Raw genomic sequence first — 22,890 nt, 5'->3', positions numbered from 1 at the left:
GTCTGCCGTCGTGGAATATGTCCCCAAAGCTGGAGAGAGCAGCTGGCGCTTGAGGTCTATCTTCAGCAGACGATGAGTAAAGAACGTATTTAAGAAGAGTGATTGCCTGGAATTGGGGCAAAACTCACCGTTTATTAACACGCAGCAGCTATTAACATGAGAACGCGTCGACAGTGGCGCTGCCCGTTGTTCTGTCTGAGGTCGCGTTCATCTGCTCGGAGAGGTAGCGGTGGGGGGATGCCTCTGAAACCGGTAATTCTTGCCCTCAGTGGTAACGGCACCTTCCCGTCGCCCCCCCGTATTATAACTCCAGGTGACAGGGAGCTGCGATGTGAAGTAGCCTCGGGTTTGTCCTGCGCACCGTTTGCACCGGTAAAATATTTTGATTATTTTCTATTAAAGCGACAGCACGGAGCGCTGTGGACAGGTGTAGTTATCTTGATGTAGTTTAATCCTCTCCGGAGGTAATACAGAAGCGTGTCCTAATGGCCCTTACGCAGCTGCGCTTGTCCACTGCAGCTAAAGTTTTGCATCTTTTTCTGTAGCCGGTGTAATTTTGGGTACGTACCACCTGCATTCACAAAAGCTGCGTTTCTTCTGCTGCGTCACGCTCAGTCAGGTTTTTCTTGTTTTACCTGGAAACGGCAGCCTGGCTAATTCCAGAGGGCTGGAGAGGCTGGGGGACGGACTGGTTTGGTTGATGTCGGTAGATAGGATGAAAACCCTCAAAACACCGTTTTTACTCTGCAAAGGTAGCGTTGTAAAGAGAGGCTCCCTGTTACTTAAAATTTGTGATTTTGTCTTGCGCAGGGCGCGTTGGAGCTGTTCCATTAAGATGGCTCAATTTTTTTATCCCCCCCCCCCGCTTCGTTTTGCAAAGCTAACCAAGTTAAAGGCAATGTCATCCTCTCCCTCTTGGCATTACCAGTGTTGTTTTTTCCTGAATTCTGGTTGGATGGAATTTTGCGCGATCAATAAAAGCAACGGGTTCGCGTGGAGAGCGGCGCGGTCCGGCTTTGGCCTGCGGAGCTGCTCTCGGTGGTTCTGCCCGGCAGAAGCTCGCTGGCTTCACAGCCGAAACTGAACCGGCTGGGCTGGCTGCTGAGCAAGAGAAAAGGCAGGAGTTTTGGGTTTTGGTTTTTTTTTTAACTTGTAAACCGAGCACATGGGGAAGGGAAAGTCGGGAATAACATGGCCGGACGCCGGGAATGCAGGCGTGTTGAACCCCGCCGGGGGAGGATTCGGTGTCACGGCTGCGAGTTGTTTTCCGGTGATAATATTACATGAAAAATACTTTTGAAGTTAGAATTCACGGATCAGCCCGCGCTCTTGTTCTCCCTCCCGCGTGGAGGGAGGCTAGCTGAAATTAACTTTCCGAATCGGAAACGTATTTTCATCAGTAAAACACATTTTAGTTACTGGGGGGAACTGAAAGCGCGCGCTGTGTGCGAGGAGCTGAATGAAAGCTCTTCATGAGGGCTAGTTTATCAGCTGCTGGGCAAGGTAATTTTCCTTCTTTCTGGCTCTAAGAGACTGTCCTACTGCTCGTTTCTAGAAAGTAAGATGATGTTGAATGCGAGTGTGAGTGGAGGTTTGGAGGAAAAAAAAAAAAAATAAATAATTACATGCATTTTGCGGCCGTCGTGCCGAAAACGAATCTTGTAGAAGCTGGCTGTGGTAACGTGAGGAGCAGAGGGAAGGGGCAGGAAGCCGTCCTCCTCGTTAAAAGTTCCGTTGCGTCCAATTAGCGTTTGTGCCAGCCCTCTGAAAGGCAGCCGCTTGCACAGCTCCGGGCTTCAGCCGCGTGGTTTTTTAAAAGACTTGAAATGGGCGGGCGCCGCCGTACCTGCCGCGGGGCGCCCTGGCGCTGGGGTACGTGGTGCGCACCCAGGCAGCGGCCGTCGCCCCGGTTTAAGGCTTCATCCTTCAAAACAGCCGAGCTGTTCCTCTGGAGCCTTTTTTTTCCCAGGCCGATTTCTGTTGTTGGATGTTATTTCTCATCTCCTATCCTTAAAACTTCCTGACCTAACACTTACTCATCCCTGCCTAACTTTGCCTTGGCTCCTGCTTATCGACTTCTAATTGTTCTTTTAAGATCGTTGTGAGATATATTCTTGCCTTTCTTCTCTCCACGTTGCCACTGAACATTACCTCTGTGGCAACTGTATTTTAGCAGTTTTCCCCCTGGGCAGCCCTTCCTGATGAGGGAGCAGAATTCCCAACATGGACGGGCTTGGGGCAGACGCTGCCGATGGCGAGAGGCCCTGGGACCTCAAATGCTGCCCCGGTTTGAGCAACATGGGACTAATTTCTCTTCTAATGCATGGGGAAAGTGCCCTTTTAGAAGACTCTAGTGTCTGAATTTGTGAAAATATTTACTTTACAGCCAGCTCTGGGGTGCGGATTTCAAGCTCTCAGTGTTTTTGAGCTCACCAGGTGCAGGGACGAGGAGGAGCGGGACCCGGGCACTCGACCCAAGCTGCCAACAGGGTTATTTCATACCGTGAACGTATGAAATTAGATTCAGTACCGTTCAGTATAAATTAGAAAGTTCGCTGAGGAGTTTTCTCTCTCCCCCTTGCTGGCTGCCACCCTCAGCACTCCTCGCCCTGGTGCCGGAGCCCCGAGCCCTTCCCTTCCTCCCGCCGCCGCAGCGCTCGCGGGGTCCCACGTTGGCTGTGTCTGCGGGGAGCACACGGCTTCTGCAGATGGAATGGGCTGGGGACGGTCCTTGTCTATTTTATACTGTTGTCGGGATCAATACTGGCTCTTTAGCATTATTTATGTTAATTATTTAGTCTTATTCTATTATATTTCAACCCTCGGGTTTCCTTGGTTTTTTTCCCCCCCGATTCCCCGTCCTGAGTGAGGAGGGATCACCGGGTGAGAGGATAATTGTCCAAACGGCAATAAATCGATGTGGGTTTCTCAAACTGTAACGAAGGCAAAGCCTCGCGCTCGAAGGAAGCGTGGCCGTCTCGTCTGCACCCGGATTCCTCGTTCTCTTCCGCTGCTGGGGTCTGATAACCTGCCTACGCGCCCCGGCTCGTCCAACTCACTCTCTACATGGGTGCTTGAGGGTTGATTTTTTTTTTTTTTTTTAAACTTTTTTTTTTCCACTCCTACTCTTTACAACTTTGCAGGAGGCAGATAAAGCAGAAGATCTGAGAGGATAACTGGGCTTTCAGCACTTCTGAGTCATGTCCTCTTTGCCTTGCTTTAAAGGTGCTCGGACAGAAGGTAGGGCAACATGTTTAAAGGGGGAGGGGGTGGGAGAATGTTTGTTTAATGGAGAAAAAGTAAGTTTCTCAGGATTAACACTCCTATTATTATTATTATTCAGGATTAACATTCAGACATTCCTGTTCGTTTGGGGTTACATCCATAAGAACAATCCCCAAGAGTCCAGACGCCCGTGCCAATCTTTAGACGATGCCACTTAGTCCCTGTCGAATAAGAAGCGTATTCTTCGCTGGTGTCACTGACCAGAGATTTCTGCGCGCGCTGGAGCTGCTCCCTCCCAGGCTTTTCCTTTGTGGTCGGTCGAGGTTCGCAGTCCTCCTATTTTAGCTCCCCGCTTCAGATCGGCGTACAGATGCGCGTGAGAAGGTGGCGTGCCGGTTCTGCGGCACAGAAGGTAACGTCCTGCCTGGGGAGGGGCAGCGAGCTAAAAACCTGGATTTGTTCGCAGATTAGCAGGGATCAACTCTGCTCCCTTGAACTAACGAGGGAAAACCAGCGCCCTTCGCTCTGACCTCCTGGCTAGCTGGCGAAGGGCGCAGGACGGCGTTTGCTACGTGCTGCTTACCCTGATGGAGCAGTTTTGAGAACGAGGAGGGGCAAAAACATTTCGAACTTCAGAAAGACCCACCGAATTGCAGGTGAAACTGTCGGGGTTATTGGTTGGCAATCTCGTTTGGTGTCGATGGGTACTGACAGAGCACTAGCTGCCCGTAAGAAATACTGCTTACCGAGTGGGGTAAATTAGGAATTATTTGATTCATCAAATAAACCTCTTGACGTGTAGTGGATCTTCCTTACCTTGCGGAGTCACAGATGGGAAGGGTTCGAGAGGAGGTCGAACTGGAGCGGTGGCGCCATGATCCGCCTCTTCACTGGTGTGTCTCTAGCGGCCAGGCTGCGGAACCGCTTAGCTGGAGGAATCTGGTTTCTTCTGCGTTTGCAAAATGCAGGTCTTCTGATAAATAGACCTCCAAATTTGAGCTTTCGTGAGGCGGTGAATACTAAAAAGTTATTACCTGGGTTTGTTTGAGTCCAGTTCTATGACCTGGATTAGCCTGTTGAGCACGTTTTTATGGGGTTCAGTGGTCTTGAAGGGCCATAAATCTTGAAAACTCGGTGTTCCGTCTTTTATTGCTCGTGCTTTTGTCGGACCTGCAATTAATACTTAGTTTTCCATCGAGTGGCTGCTCCACAACTTCTCAGAGGTCATTACCTGCAAGCTAGGTTCTTCATTAGTCTAATGGCATGAGAGAGATGTTTGCTAATGGCTTCCCCCAAAGTGCCTTTTCTATGTGCTGCGGGAGGAGGGGATCTGTGGCGACGACGTGGCGGCGGTGATGCTGAGAGGTCACAGAGAAAACGCTGCTTGGCCTGTTGGTCGCCGTTGTCCCTGTTTTGAGTTATATTAATAGCCGGTCAGTCGTAGCAGGTGCCTCTAGTACAGGTTCTGCATGTCACGGTGCCGTTGAGCCTCATCACCTCGAGCCGTCCCCATCTGCTGTCCCCTCGCTCAGCGGCTGGGTGAGACGATTGATCTCAGACGTAGGGCGTTTTTTTCCAGTTACAGACCTTGTCAATCCATCTGGCTCCACCTACATGCGGTGATTCAGCTCCTGATGTGCTGAAATATTCCCTTAAGCCTTCCCACACACGAGTAAGGACTTTTTTTTTTTTGTATAATTCTTCTCGGAGCTGCACCACCTCTCCTGCGCCGTGCTCTCGCATGATGTTGGCGTCTGCTCGAAGAATGGTGTGGAAAGCAAGAGCCTGATCCCCTACAGAGGGAGAGGAGCAACTAGAATCGTTCTCTCGGAGTAGTTTTTGGCCCCTAAACTTTGGATCCCGTTTATAGCATTTGGCCGATGTGCTGAGATTGCGGCGAATGGATAACTGGGTGGGGTTTTTGTTTTGGGGGGGGGGGGTTCCCCCTCTTTAGGGGCTGAGCTACGGAAGGATGCTCTTTCTAGCAGGACAGATATCGTGGTTAGGGTGTTGTAACTTCTGCCTTGGCACGCTTGACCTGGACTAAGAGGGGCTGTTGCCAGTTCGTACTCGGGGAGCGAGGCCAGCGTAGCCGCGGTTGGTGCTAATTACCCTGCGCTAGTTATTGCTGTGTTTCCCCATATGGACAACGGCTTAGCGGGCTGTTACGCCTCTGCTTTGCTTTAGTAAAGGGTTCTGTAATTCCCTGTCCGTACACAGGGCTTTGCCTCGGTCACTTTGGGGGACATCTTGGTTCTGTGGGTGATCAGAGACCAAAGGATTACCTCTCTGATGAAGAAATGCTGAGGGATTTGGGTCTCTTCAGTCTGGAAAAAAAAAGACAACTGCGGAGGGATCTTATCAAAACTTATAAATACTGAAAGGGGGGATGTCAGGAGGATGGGGCCAGGCTCTTCTCAGTGGTGCCCGGGGACAGGACAAGGGGTAACGGGCACAAACCTGACCATGGGAAGTTCCATCTCAACACAAGGAGGAACTTCTTTGCTGTGAGGGTGGCAGAGCCCTGGCACAGGCTGCCCAGAGAGGTGGGGGAGTCTCCGTCTCTGGAGACATTCCAAGCCCGCCTGGACGCGTTCCTGTGCCACCTGCTGTGGGTGACCCTGCTGTGGCCGGGGGTTGGAGGAGATGATCTCCAGAGGTCCCTTCCAACCCTATGATTCTATGATTCCAGGCAGCGCAAAGAGGCAGCAGAAGCAACTGGGGAATGAGCCCTGATGGGAAATGGGGAAACTGGATGGAGGGGTGGGCTTGGGAGCAGCCACGTGCCTTCTCTGGTGTTGGATCTTCTGTATGGTTGTCTTTCGGTAAAGAAACGGAGTTCTGCTAAAGAACTTCTCTAATTTCTACAATCCATTTTCTCTGTTAATGGGAGACACAATCTCTTTAAGGCCCGCTAATTACTCAGGTTTTAAAAAACACAAAGGCAACTGGGTGTCATGAGTGAAATTAAGAATCTAAGAAGAAAGCGTGAGCTAGTTCTGCTGGAAATGGAACAGATCAGAGGCATAACATCCACAAACCGGGGTTGCCAAAAGCGCTTAAAATAACAACTGGCAGTTTCTCGAAGTGCTGCTGGTCGTGACGTAGCGATGTCCCAAAAGGACCCTCTCGAGTACGGAGCAGGCACGAACGGCAGGTTTGGAGCCAGCGCTGCGGTTCCTGAGGTGAGCGCGGCAGCCCACGTCCGGCACTTCTCCTGGGGCTCCAGAGACGGTGACCTGGTGGCCTGCGGGGGCAAGGAGCGTGGTCAGCGTTGGAGTTGCAGTTGCAGCGAGGACACGAGGAGCCGTTCAGACAGGGTCAGGTACAAATGTGGTCGTCTGTGTTGGCGCAGGATGCCCAGAGAAGTCAGCGATGTTCATCGCTAGCGAGAGTTTTCGGCATTTTCTGGGAGAAGCTCAGAAGAGAGGGCTCGTACCATTCTGTCTCAAGTAATGGAAAACCCACTCTTAGTGGCAGTTTAGTGGGTGTTTCAACATACCAGGTTAAATATTTTGGGACGTGAGAGGGGGAGATGTCTTGCAGCCGGCCTGCGTGGCTCAAATCTGCTGGTTTTGCTGCGTAAGTCCCTAGAGGAGAAGCTTCGGTCCCGCAGTAGGTGAGAGCTCTCCATAACGCACCTGGAGCCTGACGGCACTCTGAACCGCTCCCGGCATGGGGAGGATGAGGCTGGGGTGGGAGCATTCCCAGAGCTGCGCTCATGCTGATGCATCCCTGGAAGCACTGAGGAGTCTGGATGGATACGGACAGATCTCCGTGAAACCGAGCCATGACTTTGGGGGGAAAATAGAAGTTGCTACAGTCTTGCTGGAGCCCCCAACAGCAGAAGGACACGGAGCTGTTGGAGCGGGGCCGGAGGAGGCCCCGGAGATGCTGGGAGGGCTGGAGCCCCTCTGCTGGGAGGACAGGCTGAGAGAGCTGGGGGGGTTCAGCCTGGAGAAGAGAAGGCTCTGGGGAGACCTTCCAGCCCCTTCCAGTCCCTAAAGGGGCTCCAGGAAAGCTGGGGAGGGACTCTGGAGCAGGGAATCTAATGATAGGATGAGGGGGAAGGGTTTCAAACTGAAAGACGGTAGATTTAGCTTGCATATCGGAAAGAAATTCTTGGCTGTGCGGGTGGTGAGCCCCTGGCCCAGGTTGCCCAGAGAAGCTGTGGCTGCCCCGTCCCTGGAGGGGTTCAAGGCCAGGTTGGACAGGGCTTGGAGCAACCTGGGCTGGTGGGAGGTGTCCCTGCCCAGGGCAGGGGGTGCCACTGGGTGGGCTTTAGGGTCCCTTCCAACCCAAACCAGTCTGTGATTCCATGATTCTTCCTCTGTAGCAGCCATCCAGAAAGAAAGAGCTGGTGGGAGCTCACTGCCGGGACCTCTGAAGGTAAAACAGGAGGAGAAGCAGCTTGTTACCTGTTTTCATGAAACTTTTCAGCAGCTGGAAGGTGTTGGGTGTAGTTGGCAGGTGAGAGAAATGGCAAGGAGTAAGGAGGCAGTTCCTGCTGGCTGTTATCTTGCTGGAAAGATCACATGGAAGTTGAAGATGACCCATTCAGAAGGTGAAAGTCCTTCTCCACGGGAGAGTGACCAGCTGAAGGGCAAAACGTAGAAGCACAAGGACAGGCCCTGTGGCTCCTGTGTTTGGGCCACTGACCGGCAGGAGTTAATGTTTCCCAGGATCTGTGAAGTGTGAACGGAGAGTGGGCGTTTCGGAGTGGGGAGTTTCTAGACCAGACACTGATGGTTCTTGCAATGAAAAACAATCCCAAGCCGAAGGGTTGAGTTAATCCCAAAGACAGTGACTGGGAAAGACAATTATGGGAAAATGGAGAAAATGAAGCTTCAGAATAGGACCTGTGGAGCATCTGGGCATTTGGGGTAGTGGGTGAACTGGTAATTGGTCTCAATATCGTTACAGTGAATTAGTGTGCTGGGCCATCACTGCCTGGAAAAGGGTTTCTTAAAGCTCTGGCCGTGGAAGGTCCCTGTGAGGCAACAGCCCAGGTGGAACACACGATTTGGAGGTAGTTGTTTTGCAGTGAGCCAGCTGCCTTTGCGGGGGCAGAAACCATCACAGCAGGGACCTGCCCTGGTGGCTTTTTGGTGAGAGAAAGTGGTTGAGATCCCCGTGGTCTTGAGGCATCCAAGTCACTGAAGTTGTCGCGGCTCGCTCTGGAGCAGAAACACGGGACTGGGAGGATTCTGCCCCTCTGCTCCGCTCGGGGGAGACCCCCCTGCAGTGCTGCCTCCAGCGCTGGGGCACCGACAGCAGAAGGACACGGAGCTGTTGGAGCGGGGCCAGAGGAGGCCCCGGAGATGCTGGGAGGGCTGGAGCCCCTCTGCTGGGAGGACAGGCTGAGAGAGCTGGGGGGGTTCAGCCTGGAGAAGAGAAGGCTCCGCGGAGACCTTCCAGCCCCTTCCAGTCCCTAAAGGGGCTCCAGGAAAGCTGGGGAGGGACTCTGGAGCAGGGAGGGGAGCCACGGGACGAGGGGGAAGGGTTTGAAACTGGAAGAGGGGAGACTGAGATGAGATGTGAGGCAGAAATTGTTTGGTGTGAGGGGGGTGAGCCCCTGGCCCAGGTTGCCCAGAGAAGCTGTGGCTGCCCCATCCCTGGAGGGGTTCAAGGCCAGGTTGGCCGGGGCTTGGAGCAACCTGGGCTGGTGGGAGGTGTCCCTGCCCAGGGCAGGGGGTGGCACTGGGTGGGCTTTAAGGTCCCTTCCCACCCAAACCAGTCTGTGATTCTGTGATCTGCTTCGCTATGGAGTGTGCCAAGCAGCAAACAGCACTTCCAAAGTAGGAACTAAAGAATCAAAGGAAAAAGGTGGGAGAAAGGACAAAGATTTCACAGTTTCTTAACTTTTGTAACTCAGGAAGAAGGAAATATTCTTCGGTACCTAAAGTGTGGCTGTGCTATAGGTCCGTACCCTCGCCTGTCTCATAACCTCTGCGTGGTGGATGGGAACAGTCCCCGCGGTGCCGTGAGGAGCTGCCGCCGCCCCCACTTTCCTGCTCCGGTTTCGCTCTTTGAGCAACGCGATGGGTGTCGATAGAAGGGGTGCGCAGGGACGGTTGGGCTTCTGGGGGGGTTGGGGGAGATGGGGCTGCTCGGGAGGGAGAGCGGGGGGCCGTGACCTCCGGAGGAGCGGCAGCCCCGAGCCCGGCGTCCCCCGGCTTCCACGGTTTGGGCCATCGGTAAGGGCCGGACCGGGCGTTTGGGGCAGGAAGCGCTGGGGAAGGGGCGAAACCGGCATGGGCAGCCCCCCCCACCCCCAGCATCCCGCCCACCCCCTCGGATCACGGCCCGTGACCCCCGGGCACCCTCCCCGGAGCACACTGTCCGTCACCCCCCTTTCCCCCCGGATCACTGTCCGTACCCACCGCGAGCACACACATCACACACACACCCCCACACGCCCCCGCAGGCTCCCCCGTGTCCCCGCCCCGGTTCGCTCCATGCCCGGGGCGGGGCGGGGGGGCGGGGGGGGGGCCGTTCGGGGCGTGGCGCGAGCGGGGCGTGTCCGGCACCGCCCCCTCCCTGCGGCCGCCACAGCCCCGTGTGTGTGTGTGCGCGCGCGCGCGCGGGGGAGGGAGGGAGGGGCGGTGCCGCGCGGCGAGCGCATGCGCGCGGCGGGGCGCGGCCCATTGTCGGGGCGGGCTGACGTCGGGGCGGGGCGGCGCGGCGGGGGGCGCGCGCAGGGAGGCGGCGAGCGGCGGGCACCGCCACCGCCCCGGCCCCGCTCCGCTCCCGCTCCGCCGCCATGCCCGGCTCCATCTACCAGCCCGAGGGCGGGCAGCCCCCCCGCGGGCCGCCGCGCTGCCTAGCGCTGCTCAGCCCCCCGCCGCCGCCGCCTCCCGCCGGGCAGGACCCGCCGCCACCGGAGCCCGAGCGGGAGGGGCCGCCGCCGGTGCAGGACGAAGCCGCCGCCCTGAGGTTCGCCTTGGACCAGCTCTCGCTGCTGGGGCTGGAGGAGGCGGGCGAGCGCGGGCTGCGGGCGGCGGAGGCGGGCGGCGAGGAGCCGGAGGCGGCGGCGGGGGCAGCGGGGCCGGGCGGCCTGCAGGGGCGGGAGCGCGGCGGGTCCCCCCCGGCCGCCGCCGCCTCCCCCCCGGCCCCGGCCGCCTTCGGGAACTTCGCCCCGCCGCTGGCGCCGCCCGCCGCGCTGCTGGCCGAGCCGCTGGGCGGCAGGAAGAAGAGCGTGAACATGACCGAGTGCGTCCCGGTGCCCAGCTCCGAGCACGTCGCCGAGATCGTGGGCCGGCAAGGTAACCCCCGTCCCGGCCTGGGGACGCGCCGGGGACGCCCCCCCTCCCCCTTCCCCTTTGTCCCCCCGCCTCCCGCGGGATGCGCCGGGCCCCGCTCCATTTGGGTCAGTTTTGGGGCTTTTTGTCTCCGCGGCCGGTAACGCGGAGGCGGAAACTTAACGGCGACAAATCCCGCGGGCCTGAAACTCCTCCCGCCGCGGGGGGCTCGGGAGCCACCGGCTCTTTGTGCCTTTCCCCGACCGGTAAATAGTAATTAAACTGTCCCGCTGTCGAGGTGGGATAAACACGGGAAGTTCTCGTGCTCCGGGCGGGTCCGTGGGAGCCTCCGGGACACGGAGTGCGGGGAAAAGCTTTGATTTTATTGTAGTTGAGCGGCTGTTCCCCGCCCCCCTCCCCCCCCCGTCCCCCCGGTATCTCAGACTCGGTGTGTGAATGATACTGGGTATCACCGACTTTATATAGAAAGGCTAATTAATGCGGTGGTTTCGTTAGAGGGGGGCGAAGTCCCCCGGCCACCCGGCTGTCACAAAAGGGACGCCCGGGCACGCCTCAGCCCCAGCGCTGGGTGGGTGTGCCTGGCGTGGGCTTTGTCTCCGCGAAAGCCCGAATAGCCCTTAACCAAAGTTTCACCTTTTTAAAAAAAAAAACCAAACAAAAAAAAAAACCACAACGAGAAAAGACCCCACGGAGGACGATTTAAGGGAAAAAAAAAAAATATATATATATATGCAAAAATAAAAAGGAAGGGAGCTGCTGCCTGCTGGAATCCCGGTGGCGATGGGCGGTTGGGCTCGCAGGGAGCCTGACCTCGGGGGTGTTTTCGCCACGCAGGGCTCTGGCACCCCAGCCTGGCCCTCGCCCCCTGGCTCCCAGCCCTCCCCGGCCGGGGGGCTGCAGGCTGGGGGGCCGGGGGGCATTTTTTTTCCTGGGGGGGAGCGAGGAGCTGGGCAGCCTCATTGTTCTCTTTGTTAGCCAGAGCCATGCTGTGATGAGCGCGGTGACATCATGCTCTGCGCTTCCCATTGGCCTGCGCCGCCTCCCAGCCGGCCCCGCTTCCCGGCCTCCCAACTTTTCTGAGCACCCCTCCTCGGTCCCGTCACCCCGTCACTGGCGTCCCACTGGGCTGCCCAACCCAGCCGAGGCAACCCAACGGCGTTGGGCAAGTGGCCGGAGGAGGAGAGGAGCACGGTGCTGCACCCTGCTCCGGAGGATCCTCCTCCTCCCTGGGGCTGGATGGGGACCTGGATTTGGTGCCCTCACTGGTGGGCTCCACACAACCCCCAAGGACCGGCAACTGGAAAGCCAACGTGTAACAGGGTCCGGCCTCCGCTGGGAAAGGCGTTGGCTCTGCGGGTTCGAGGAGGTTGGAGAACGGCTGTTTTGGGGCTGGCGGTTGGCACCCTTCTGGCTGGGGCTGGGTGTTTCGGCTGCCATGAGGCCCCGGTGCTGCACCGCCAGCGCCCCGACGAGTTACATCTGCACCTGGGTACCCATCCTGAACACCTCATGCAGAGTTTGGAGGCTCCTGGAAAAGGGCTGCAAAAGAAATTATTATACCAGCTTGAGGAGGGGGACACCGTGTCACACCGGTGGGCTTGAAGGGGACCTGGAGCCAGCGGTAGGCAGGAACAGCCCTCCTGGGGGGGATCTGCCCCTCTCCTGGTCTCGGCTTTTCTGCAGCTCCCAGCCTGGTCGGATGCTGTGCTGTGACCCCGTTGTGCTGGGTTTTTGGCACAAATGGGGTCTCAGCATTTGGCACCCCTGTTTCTCGCTGGCGGGGGCTGGGGCGTGCGGTTGGGAGCACCCGAGGGGACGGGGCTGTCGGCAGAGTGTCTTTGTGCTCGGGCTGCTCAGTGGTGCCGCTGGCAGCTGGTTTCCATCAGCGATGTGCGAGGCCGGTGCAGCCCAAGCAGGGGCGATACCGAGGAGGTTTGCAGCTGCCCCCCTCCCCCGTCTCAGAAACGGAGCCCTCCTCGCTCACCCCATCCTCCAGCGCCCGTGCTGGCTCCTGCGTCCTTCTGGTCCCAAGTCCCCCTGTGCGAGTGTCCCTCAGCCTTCGGTAGCCCCGTGGCAGCAGGGCTCTGGCTGCGCAGCGGCGTGGAGCCGAGCCTTGGGGTGCTTCGTCAGGCCTGGCATCGTTCCGATGCCGAGACGTGTTGGTGGTGACGCTGCGGGGCTGGGTCGGATGCCCTCGGACTGTGTCCCTGTCACTCTTGTCTTTCCTGTGCTACCCAGCCTGGCCGTGACCTGGGGAGCGGGTGCTTGAGGTGCCGCTGCACTTGGGATGTAGGGAGGGATGAAGACATGGATATCGGGTGCCCTGGCAGGGTCTTGAGCTGGGGCAAGGCTGGGTTTCTCTCCCCGTGCACCCGGTGCTGAGGAGCAGTTCTTGGGGCACTTTGGGACCCGTCCTGTTGTCCCCAGAGCCCGGCAGCCCCTCGCATAGGATGTGGCTGGGATGTCCCATCAGACCAATGCACGGCTGTCCTGCGCGGGCTGAGGTGGGACGCAGAGGCTGTCGGACGCGACTTCTCCTACTTCTCCTTTTTCTTCAGTTTCTCTCCTCCAGATCCACTCATTTAACCCTTTCCAGAAGGGAGCAGCAGCAGCGCAGCAGGTAAATCGTTGTTGTGCAAAGCAAATCCGTGTTTTCTTGACTCCGCCGGAGAGGTGCGTGCCATGACCCCTCGTCCGGATCGGCATCAGCGATGGTGCGGAGCGGTGTCTCCCAGCCGGGATCTGTGGCTTTTCTCCTCCTTGCCCACACGGCTACCAAAAGGCAGTGTGGCCTGGCGGGATTCCATGGCTGTGCCGTTCCATGCCAGCCCCTTTGTGACTCCTGCCCTGGGAGGGACCGGCTCCGAAAAGCGCTGTGGGCATCAGGCGCAGCGGTGCGGGCTGGTCTTGCGAACCAGCAACAAAAGCGATGGTGATAACGGAAACCAGTGGGGGAAAGGGAGATGGGGAGTACGGGAGGGCTGGGCGTTGGAGTTGCCCTGGCTCTTGCACGTTGGTACCGTGCCGGTGTTACTCCCTGCCGTCCCGGCTTTGGAGGTGCGTTTCCAGCAGCTTCTGCCCCAGTGAGGCTGTGATGGTGACGGGCGGACGGTGCAGCCGGGAGCCCCGTCTCTGCTCTCCCCTCTACGCCACGTGCCTCTCGTGGGACGGAGCCAGCCGCGGCTCCTCTCTCGGGCTCCGCTTCCCCATCTGCGACGCGCAGGGACGGTTCGCAGCTTTGCGGAGGGTTTGGGTAAGTTGCCGTTTATAGAAGACACTGGGATGCTGGAAGGGGAGATCCAGGGAAGGATGAAAGGCGGCAGCTCTCCTCCCTGCCCGAGCGCGGCGGGTGTTTTGGCGCTTGGAGGATGAGACCACAGGCCTCCTTTCTGAGCATCTGGAAGCTTACGGTGGGTTGCTGGGGCTGCCGTGAATCCTCTCCTGTTTCTGAGCCCTGCTCTCTGCTGTCCTCTGCCCATCGTGCCACCTCTTCTGGGGCCGGCTGCCTCCTCCCACCTCTCTGGGTCGCAGCAGAGCCAGAAACTCCTGAAGTCGGTCGCAGAGATTGATCAGGTGGCTGAAGTATCTGCAAGCACATCTTGGCTCTGGCACCGGCTTCCTCCTCTCTGGCCCGAGGCAAGGAGCCCAGCCTCCCTGCCTCGCTTTTCCCGGTGTCTGGAGAAGAAAGGAAGGTGTGATGCGCCCGCCTCCCGCAGCGCGGTTGCAAGGATGAATTAATTACTGTTTGCAGAGAGGTGGGAAGAAGCTCTCAGCGAGAGGGGAGACGAGATGCAATGGAGGTGCAACGTGTTCTCCTCCACGTCTGGCCCCGGTCCTAGCGCATCCCGTGCCGTTTGCCTGGAATGAAGGGGGACCATGAACACCGTAATGCCGGATCTGAGGCCAGGAGATGCTGGGGAAGAGGAAGGACCCGTCTTGCTGCAGTGGGTAGCGCGCTCTGGAGGGCTGGGTGCGAGGCGTCAGCAGGCTCCCAGGCCGCGATGAACACAGTCCTTCTGGTTGGTGCCATCAAAGGCTCCTCCAGAAAAGCTCTCCTTGCTCGCTCTTGGGTTCTCATAGCTGGGCGCTGCAAGCGCCAAGCTCCTTGGGCAAACAGAGACGTGCTCGGGCCAAGGGGATCAGCTGGCTTTGTCCTCCATGTGTGGAGGAGGCCACCTTCTGTCAGAGCAGGTGTTGGCGGGGCCGTGCTGGGTATCAGCCAGCGGATGAGCTGCGTTGGGTCTCTTATCTCTTGCCTGGGTGACAACAGGAGCCCAGAGGATGCCCAGCGCGGGCTGTACTGGTTTTCATGGCTCTTGCGGTAGTTGCAGCCCTCATCCGACTGGTACTCCTGGCAGAGGGCAAAGTCCTCTTTGGTGGTGCCAAGAGAGAACGTTCAGGGAGAGCAGCCGCCTTTCTTGGGGTGTTGCCTCCATCACCGCATCATCCCAGGAAGAATCCTCTGGGATTCTGTTTCTTGTCCGAAACTAATGATTTCTCAACCCAAGGGTAGGTGGGATGGGTCTGGCCCGGGCACTGCGGCTCTGGGAGGGTTTGAGAGGAGCATCCAGCTCGCAGCCCTCCATCGGTGCCGTCTCCGCAGGCAGAGCTGGGTGGTGGCGCGAGGGGCTGCGACTCGGTGGGGCTGCGTGTGCCTGAGACCCCCGGAGTGAGGGTGTTCGCTTGCAGCTGAGCATGGCCGCGGGTTGTCGTGATGAGTTTGGGCCCACGGGGACTCGGAGCTCTGCCAAAGAGCTGTAACGTGGCGACTGAGCCTCCCGCGGGTGGAGAAGGGACCTGCTGGGGCTGCAGCATCCCCTGGGTCTGCTCCCCCGTCACCCCCCTGCTTATAGGGGTGTTTTCTTTTGGATCTGAGAAGTGCTTTGTAAAGCCACCTTGTTTATAGACTTGTAGCAAAGTCGGGCACCTTGTTTTCCTCCTCCCTCGTCGTTAATTTGGTGTGTCCAGAGACGGGCACCGGAGCTGGTGCGGGGTCTGGAGCACAAGCGCTGTGAGGAGCCGCTGAGGGAGCTGGGGGGGTTCAGCCTGGAGAAGAGGAGGCTGAGGGGAGACCTTCTCGCTCTCTGCAGCTCCCTGAAAGGAGGGGGCAGCTGCGGGGGGGTCGGGCTCTTCTCCCAAGGAACAGGCGATGGGACAAGAGGAAACGGCCTCCAGTTGCCCCAGGGGAGGTTTAGGATGGATATTAGGAAAAACTTCTTCACCGAAAGTGTTATCAAGCATTGGACCAGGCTGCCCAGGGCAGTGGTGGAGGCGCCATCCCTGGAGGGATTGAAGAGCTGGGCAGACGTGGGGCTGAGGGACGTGGGTCAGTGGTGGGTTTGGCGGTGTTGGGTTGATGATCTGAAAGGTCCCTTCCAATGCAGAGGATTCCATGATTGTAATGCTGCGCACCAGCCCTCAGCAAGGTAAAACATGGGAATGCCAACGGCTGCTGCTTGGTTGAGGTATGGCGCTTGATCCGGCAGTGCCGGGGTGAAGGTGTGCCTGCGGTGGGCCTCGCCAGCAATGCCGGGGGCCCCGTGTCCCCCCCACGGCCCTGTTCCGTTGGGGTTGTGCTGCGCTGACATGGGAGGGATGCAGCCGTGCGGGACGGCGCTTTCACAGCGTGCTGGGCCGGGGGCTTCTGGAGACTCAGCTGGGATATCTCGTACTGGTGTGGCTCCATCCCCCCGGTTACAGGTTACTGGGGGGGTTAAACCACCTGTATGGTGTGTGCCTTTCAAGTATGGCTGGCTTTGGTGGCGTGGGGGAGTGTTGGCCATAGGGGTGTCAGCATCTCCCCAGGCGTGGGCAGGAGCAGCCTCGGCTCAGCCCCTCTCCGGGGCGCGGGTGTGATGGAGGACAGGGGTTGTACTGGAGAGGTTGTGTCTCTTCACCAGTTCCGGGTGTTGCAGACCCGCGGCTCGCTGTGCCCCCCGTGGTTTTAAATCGTAGAATCACAGAACGGTTTAGGTTGGAAGGGACCTTGAAGATCGTCTGGTTCCAACCCCCCCGCCCCGGGCAGGGACACCCTTAAATGCTTCACTGAATCCCAGCCCGGGGACGCTGCCCGTCCTTCCCAGTCGGGCTTTCGGGACCTGCTGCCTGCGAGTCCCCATGGCCGAGGGGTGGCTCAGGTGGAGTTTGGGACTGGGGGCGGTGACAGGACAGGTCGGTCCCTGAGGTGGGGCCGTGGTGCCGTCCCGGCTCTGCACCCGCCCCAGTGCCCGGCCGGGAGCGCTCACCGGTGGTCGCGCTGGCGGAGGCTCCTCGGCACTGAGCGGTGCCAGTGCCGGTTCCTGGTGCAGACACCGCCGGCACGTGGCCTCGGGAAGTGGCTTCACCGGCTGGTGCCTCCGTTTCTTCTGCCGTGTTTCCTGCATTTCCCGGCGCGGCTCCGCGGGCGAGCAGGGAGCCCGCACCCCCCTGCCCCCGACCTGCCACCGGCCTCTTTTACACCGGCATTGGAAAAACCAGCCCCGACCCGTGGTGCGTTTTGCTGTGCCACGGGCAACCCCGGCGCGCTGTCCCCGGCAGCCACGAGTCGTGTGCGTTGTTCCTGCCCTGCTTGTTTGAGGAGGGCGGAGGTGGCCACATGGGGCACCCCTTTAATTTTTAACCCAGATTTCTGGCTTTGCCCCTGGGAAGGGCTCACAAGGAGCAGACGGATAAGCTCTTCCTCCATTTCGCGCTGCCGTAGCATCAGTTCAGCGCCGCCGGTGCAGCCGGGGTGAGGAGGAGCCGTGCCCCTGCGGGACGTGGCTCCCGAGTGTCTCCTGTCTGCAGCTCCTGGCAGCTGCCGATGCCTTTGGATCTTGAAATTGCCGCTCCCTGCTGCAAAGGGTGAATTTTGGACGCTGGGTGGGAGGTTGGCATCCACGGGAGGCACCGGCAGAGCCCCACGGTGGCTCCCAGCCTGGCTGCCCTTGCCCGCTGCCACCGTGCTCGTCCCAGTTTGCCAGGGGAGAGCTTATAGCAGGTGCCAGAACAAATCAGGGAGGGAGGCAAGGGGTCGCGAGCACCTCGCTCTGGACAGCCCCGCAGGAGCTGGCACGTGCTTAAAAAACTTCCCCTTTGACAGTTGCTGGTTCTGCCCTGCCCTGGTGACCAGGCTGTTGCTTTCCCCCCCATAAATACACCTTCCAGTTGTTGTCCTGTATTAGGAAAAGCCTGGACAAATCGTTCTCCACCCACATTCCTCCTCTGCGTGTCCCCGCGGCCGCTCAGGAGCTTCCCCGGCCCCGGGGAGCCAGGCAGCTCTCTGCATCCTCTGCCCGGCCGGTCGCACGAAGGGTTGAATTTGGGCTCGTCCCGCTGCCCCAAGCCCGGAGCGAATCCCTGGGGCGATGTGAGGCGGGAGGAACGCGACAAGTGCTTGGGGGTGGCCTTCAGATGCTTTCAGCCTGGCTTGTGTGAAATCCAGAGGGTTTCTCCCCCTTGGGAGGCAGATCTCGGCAGGTCTCCTGCCTCCCCAGCTCTGTCTGGCTGCCTGCTCCCTCTGCCTGCTCCCCTCCAACCTGCCCGTCGCCATCCTGGGACCTTTGCCGGCAGCAGGCAGGGCACGGGGTAGAGCTGCCGGCAGCCCAAGGCAGCCTGGAGCCGGGCAGGGGCCGCGCTGGCTGGTGCAAGCTGCTTCTGAGGGTTTTTTTTGGAGGAAGCATCCAGAGAGAGCCGTGTCATCACCCGTCGGCTCCCTGGATGTGGCTACGGAAGGGGTTAGCGCTGCTGAAAAGCCGGGCTGTCACACCCAGGGCAGCTGCTGCTCACTTATTTTGAGTTTTTTTTTTATACTTCTTGTTATTCGTGATGCTTAATGCCGTGGTAAGCGCGCCGCGCTCGGGTCTCCGGGAGCAGCGTGGCCCCGTTAGGGCTCAGCTCTGCTGCTGCTGGCGAGCGCGGGTTGATTTCCCTGCTGGGACAGACCTGCTGGGTGTCCTGCGCCACCCCAGCCGAGTCCCTCCAACTTTCCGGGGCTCTCCTTTCTCCAGCCCTGCCCTTCCTCAGGGAGCGGCTGGGAGGAGGAGGAGGAGGAGGAATGCCCGGAGCGAGCCGTTTGCGGAGGAGCAAGCCAGGCTCCCTCCGCCCAGCGTGTGGCTATTTATCGCCGTGGATCTGCAGCAGCAGCGTTTGCAGCGGCCAGGGACGGTCTCAGGGCTCAGACCCAGCAGCCTCCGTCCCCGTGGGCTCCTCTTTGGGTGCCCCGCGAAGCTCCGGGGGTGGGTGGGGGTCACTCACCCCCCTGTGCCAGCAGCGGAGGGCGGCCGGCCGGACTGAGCTCCCGGGGTGGCGCGCCTGGCTCATGTGAATTTAATTAAGTGAGGATGCAATTAGCAGGGCTGGGGTTGCAGGGAGCGGCGCTGCCCTTGCGGCTCCGTGGCGAGAGCAGCGGCGATCAGTCCTGGAGGAGAGCAGGAGCCTTTCGCTGGGCAAGCGCTGCCGGGGGCTCGCTGGCCGGAGCCCAGCTGGCCCATGGGAGGGAAGGGACTGGAACTTGCCCGGGGCTGTGCCGGCCGAAGGCAGAGCTGGCAGCAAAGCCCCAGTCTCCTGCGCCCCAGCCTGGGCTCTGCCCGCTGAATCCCATTCCTTCTGCGGGGGAAGCGGGTCTTTCCGGAACAGGGAGAGCCGCTGCCCCAGGATCACCCCTGCCCCGGGGTCCCCTCCCCGGGGGACGACCCCTGGCCGTCGCTGTTGGGGTGCAGTTTCTCGGGTTTAGCTCCCGGCTGAGGGGTGTCGACAAACCTGCAGGATCCAAACAAGCCTTTTCCTCCCCTCTCATCTTCAGTGTCTTTTTTTTTTTTTTTTTTTCCTTGCACCTCCTCGAACACCTTTCGAGCAAACCCGGCTTCCCGTCCCCTCGATGGACCAGAAAGTGTCCCCATGGCCGCTTGCCCCAGCCCTCGGGAGGGGGGCTGCCGGCTGCGTCCCCCGGGCTCTTGGTCCCCACTGTGGTGTGGAGGGGGGTGGCAGAGGGTCAGGACGGTGCCAGGAGCCTGGTATGTCTCAGACTGAGCCAGTGCAGCCCCCCAGCAGCGTGCTGTGACACCCCCCCCCCCCGATCTGCCTTTGAGGTGGGAGGGACCCCCCTCTCCATGGGTGTCTGTGCTGCAGGCACAGAACCAAAGGGACCTGCTGGTCCTGCGTCTCCCTCTCCTGGGGGGCAGGGGGTCCCCGCAAGGTCTCGGCTTTGACGTGTCATTTTTTTCTCTCTCCTTGCTCTTCAGGCTGCAAAATCAAAGCCCTCCGTGCCAAGACCAACACGTACATCAAGACGCCGGTGAGGGGCGAGGAGCCCGTTTTCATCGTGACTGGGAGGAAGGAGGACGTGGAGATGGCGAAAAGGGAGATCCTCTCGGCCGCCGAGCACTTCTCCATGATCCGGGCGACACGCAACAAAGCCAACGGGCTGACAGGAGCCATGCAGGGACCCCCCAACCTGCCGGGACAGACCACCATCCAGGTGAGGGTCCCCTACCGTGTGGTGGGGCTGGTGGTGGGGCCCAAGGGAGCCACCATCAAGAGGATCCAGCAGCAGACGCACACCTACATCGTGACCCCCAGCCGAGACAAGGAGCCCGTCTTCGAGGTGACGGGCATGCCGGAGAACGTGGACCGGGCTCGGGAGGAGATCGAGGCGCACATCACCATGCGGACAGGCTCCTTCATTGACGTCAACGCCGACAACGACTTCCACTCCAACGGCACCGACGTCTGCCTGGACCTGCAGGGCAGCACGGCCAGCCTGTGGGCCAAAGCCCCCCACCCTGCCCGCCGCCCCGCCGCCGCCCTGCGCAACGACAGCCTCAGCTCGCTGGGCAGCACCTCCACCGAGTCCTACTACAGCGGGCGGGTGGCGGACGCCAGCCCCACCAGCCCCTACAGCACCAGCAGCGGCTTCACCTTCAGCGAGCCCCCAGCCCCGCTGGGCTCGGAGGAGTGCGACTTCGGCTTCGACTTCTTGGCCCTCGACCTCACCACCCCCACCACCATCTGGTCGCCCTTCGAGCGCTCGGGCAACCCCTTGCAGGCCTTCAGCAGCTGCTCCTCCATCAGCGGCTCGCAGAGACGCAACAGCGGCGCGGCCACGCCGCGTCACTCGCCCACCCTCCCCGAGAGCGGCGGCGTGGCCCTGGACCACCCTTTAGCGCGCCGCATCCAGAGCGACCCCGTCAGCACCTTGTCCTGGCTGCCCACCCAAGGCTCGCTCTCCTCCTTCTCCAACAGCACCGGCTACTCCTCCTCCTCCTCCCTGCCCGGGAGCGTCTCCGCCGCCTCGGGCTCGCCCACCGACTCCAGCAGCTCCGACGGGCACCGCAAGAGCTCCCGCGAGTGCATGGTGTGCTTCGAGAGCGAGGTGATCGCCGCCTTGGTGCCCTGCGGCCACAACCTCTTCTGCATGGAGTGCGCCATGCGCATCTGCGGCAAAGCCGAGCCCGAGTGTCCCGCTTGCCACACTCCCGCCACGCAAGCCATCCACATCTTCTCCTAGCCGGGTCCGGCTCGCCGGGGAGGCCAGCCCTCCCCTCCGCCCCCCCTCCCCACCATGCTTTTTAAGGACTTTAAAACTGTTTAAATCAAACTTTTAATTTAATAACGGATCCGATGGGTGCAGGGGGTGGGGGGGGGAAGGAGAGGCTGCTGCTTGCTGGCTGGAGATGGAGGGGCGGGGGGGTGGCCGAAAGCCAGGGGGTCGGGAGGGGTGGGGGAGAAGGGGCCGATGAAGACAAACGAGGAAGAGGGGGGTGAAACTGCAGAGAGGAGGAAACTCCGATGTTTACAGAATAGCTTTAACTCTTCACCCGGCGGCTGGGGGGAGGAAGCCCAGCTGTTCTTCAACCAGTCCTTCCCAAATAACAGTATTCAGTTTGCAAAGTTAAATAAACAGAAAGAAAAGGTCCGGTTGCACTTTTTATTTTAGGACATGCAAGGGTTGTCTTTTATTTTTTTAAAATCATTCTATTATTATTATAATTTTTTTTGTTGTTGTTCTTTTTGTATGTAGTTATTTTTTTGGATGATTCCTGACGGTTCTATAAATATATATATATATTTTTATTTTTTTTTTTTTTGTAACGCAGGTTTATCTTCTATTTTGCCAATGTGAAAACTGCCCAGAGATGCGGGATGAGAGGTCGGGGGTCGTGGCTGGAGGGGCCGGGCCGGGCGGGGGGCGCCCGTGGGACGGAGGGGGCACAGTTAACACGCCACGTCGCAAAAAAACCAGACAGATTTCTATCTCCTTTTTATTTTGTGGTTGGTTTTGTTGGGTTTTGGTTTTGTTTTGGTTTTTTTTTTTAGTTTTATTTTTTTATTTTTTACCTCTTTATGTATATGTAGGGAATTTATAGGAAAATATGTACTTTATTGAATAAATTTTAAAAACTAAAATATATTTTATTTTAAAAAGAAAATAACGGACCTTTAACCTTACATGGCTAAAGTACTGATTATATATTTGCTGAGCTGACTTGACGGTTATGAAAATTGTATCAAGAGTTTTATTTTTTGACTTCAAAGCCTTCTTAATAAAGACTTTTTACTATATATGAATTCACGTGCTACCTACGGTGTCTCACTGCCTGCAGCCTCTCGGCGCCCGTGGCAGCGTCCTTGGACCCGGTCACCCTGCTCTGGTTGTGGGTTGTCCGAATGCCGGTCTGTGTGTCCCTCTGCTTCCCGTGTGCCGAGGGCACGGACCATCCTGCAAACCCAGAGCTGAGCCGTGACTCCGTGGGGCAGCCGGGGCACAACGCGGGGCAGGTGATGGGGACAACCACCCCTGGGCCTCGCTGCTTCCCCGAGTGCCATAGGAGTCACAGACTGGTTTGGGTTGAAGGGACCCTAAAGCCCCCCCAGTGGCACCCCCTGCCCTGGGCAGGGACACCTCCCACCAGCCCAGGTTGCTCCAAGCCCCGGCCAACCTGGCCTTGAACCCCTCCAGGGATGGGGCAGCCACAGCTTCTCTGGGCAACCTGGGCCAGGGGCTCACCCCCCTCACACCAAACAATTTCTGCCTCACATCTCACCCAAATCTCCCCTCTTTCAGTGTAAAACCCTTCCCCCTCGTCCCGTGGCTCCCCTCCCTGCTCCAGAGTCCCTCCCCAGCTTTCCTGGAGCCCCTTTAGGGACTGGCAGGGGCTGGAAGGTCTCCGCGGAGCCTTCTCTTCTCCAGGCTGAACCCCCCCAGCTCTCTCAGCCTGTCCTCCCAGCAGAGGGGCTCCAGCCCTCCCAGCATCTCCGGGGCCTCCTCTGCAGGGGGTCTCCCCCGAGAGGAGCAGAGGGGTGTAAGGTGGCCATGGCACTCTTGGCCACCACGTCTTAACAGCGCCAGGGCTGCTGCACTTCCCGCTGCCGCAGCTCTCCCTGGCCGCGCCAGGGCTTTCGAGGCAGCTGAAAAAAAAATGCC

General features: G+C 59.1%; 1 protein-coding gene across 1 annotated transcript; it reads left to right on the top strand.

The window, feature by feature from the left end:
- The first annotated feature begins 9,885 nt into the window (after positions 1-9,885).
- On the top strand, positions 9,886-21,163 carry MEX3D (mex-3 RNA binding family member D). The gene is made up of 2 exons (XM_063358264.1): positions 9,886-10,490; positions 19,709-21,163. The coding sequence occupies exons 1-2, from the start codon at positions 9,989-9,991 to the stop codon at positions 20,971-20,973; spliced, it is 1,767 nt and encodes a 588-aa protein (XP_063214334.1). The 5' UTR covers positions 9,886-9,988; the 3' UTR covers positions 20,974-21,163.
- Positions 21,164-22,890: the final 1,727 nt, after the last annotated feature.

Source organism: Chroicocephalus ridibundus, chromosome 22 (assembly GCF_963924245.1).
Source record: "Chroicocephalus ridibundus chromosome 22, bChrRid1.1, whole genome shotgun sequence".
In the NCBI taxonomy this organism is placed as follows: domain Eukaryota; kingdom Metazoa; phylum Chordata; class Aves; order Charadriiformes; family Laridae; genus Chroicocephalus; species Chroicocephalus ridibundus.
Note: the sequence above shows the minus strand (reverse complement) of the source record. Positions and strands in the feature narration are given on the sequence as shown.

Coding starts and splice junctions, on each gene's coding strand:
- MEX3D (XM_063358264.1), top strand. CDS start 9,989: ATGCCCGGCTCCATCTACCAGCCCGAGGGCGGGCAGCCCCCCCGCGGG. Junction 10,491..19,708: donor CGAGATCGTGGGCCGGCAAG/GTAACCCCCGTC, acceptor CTTGCTCTTCAG/GCTGCAAAATCAAAGCCCTC.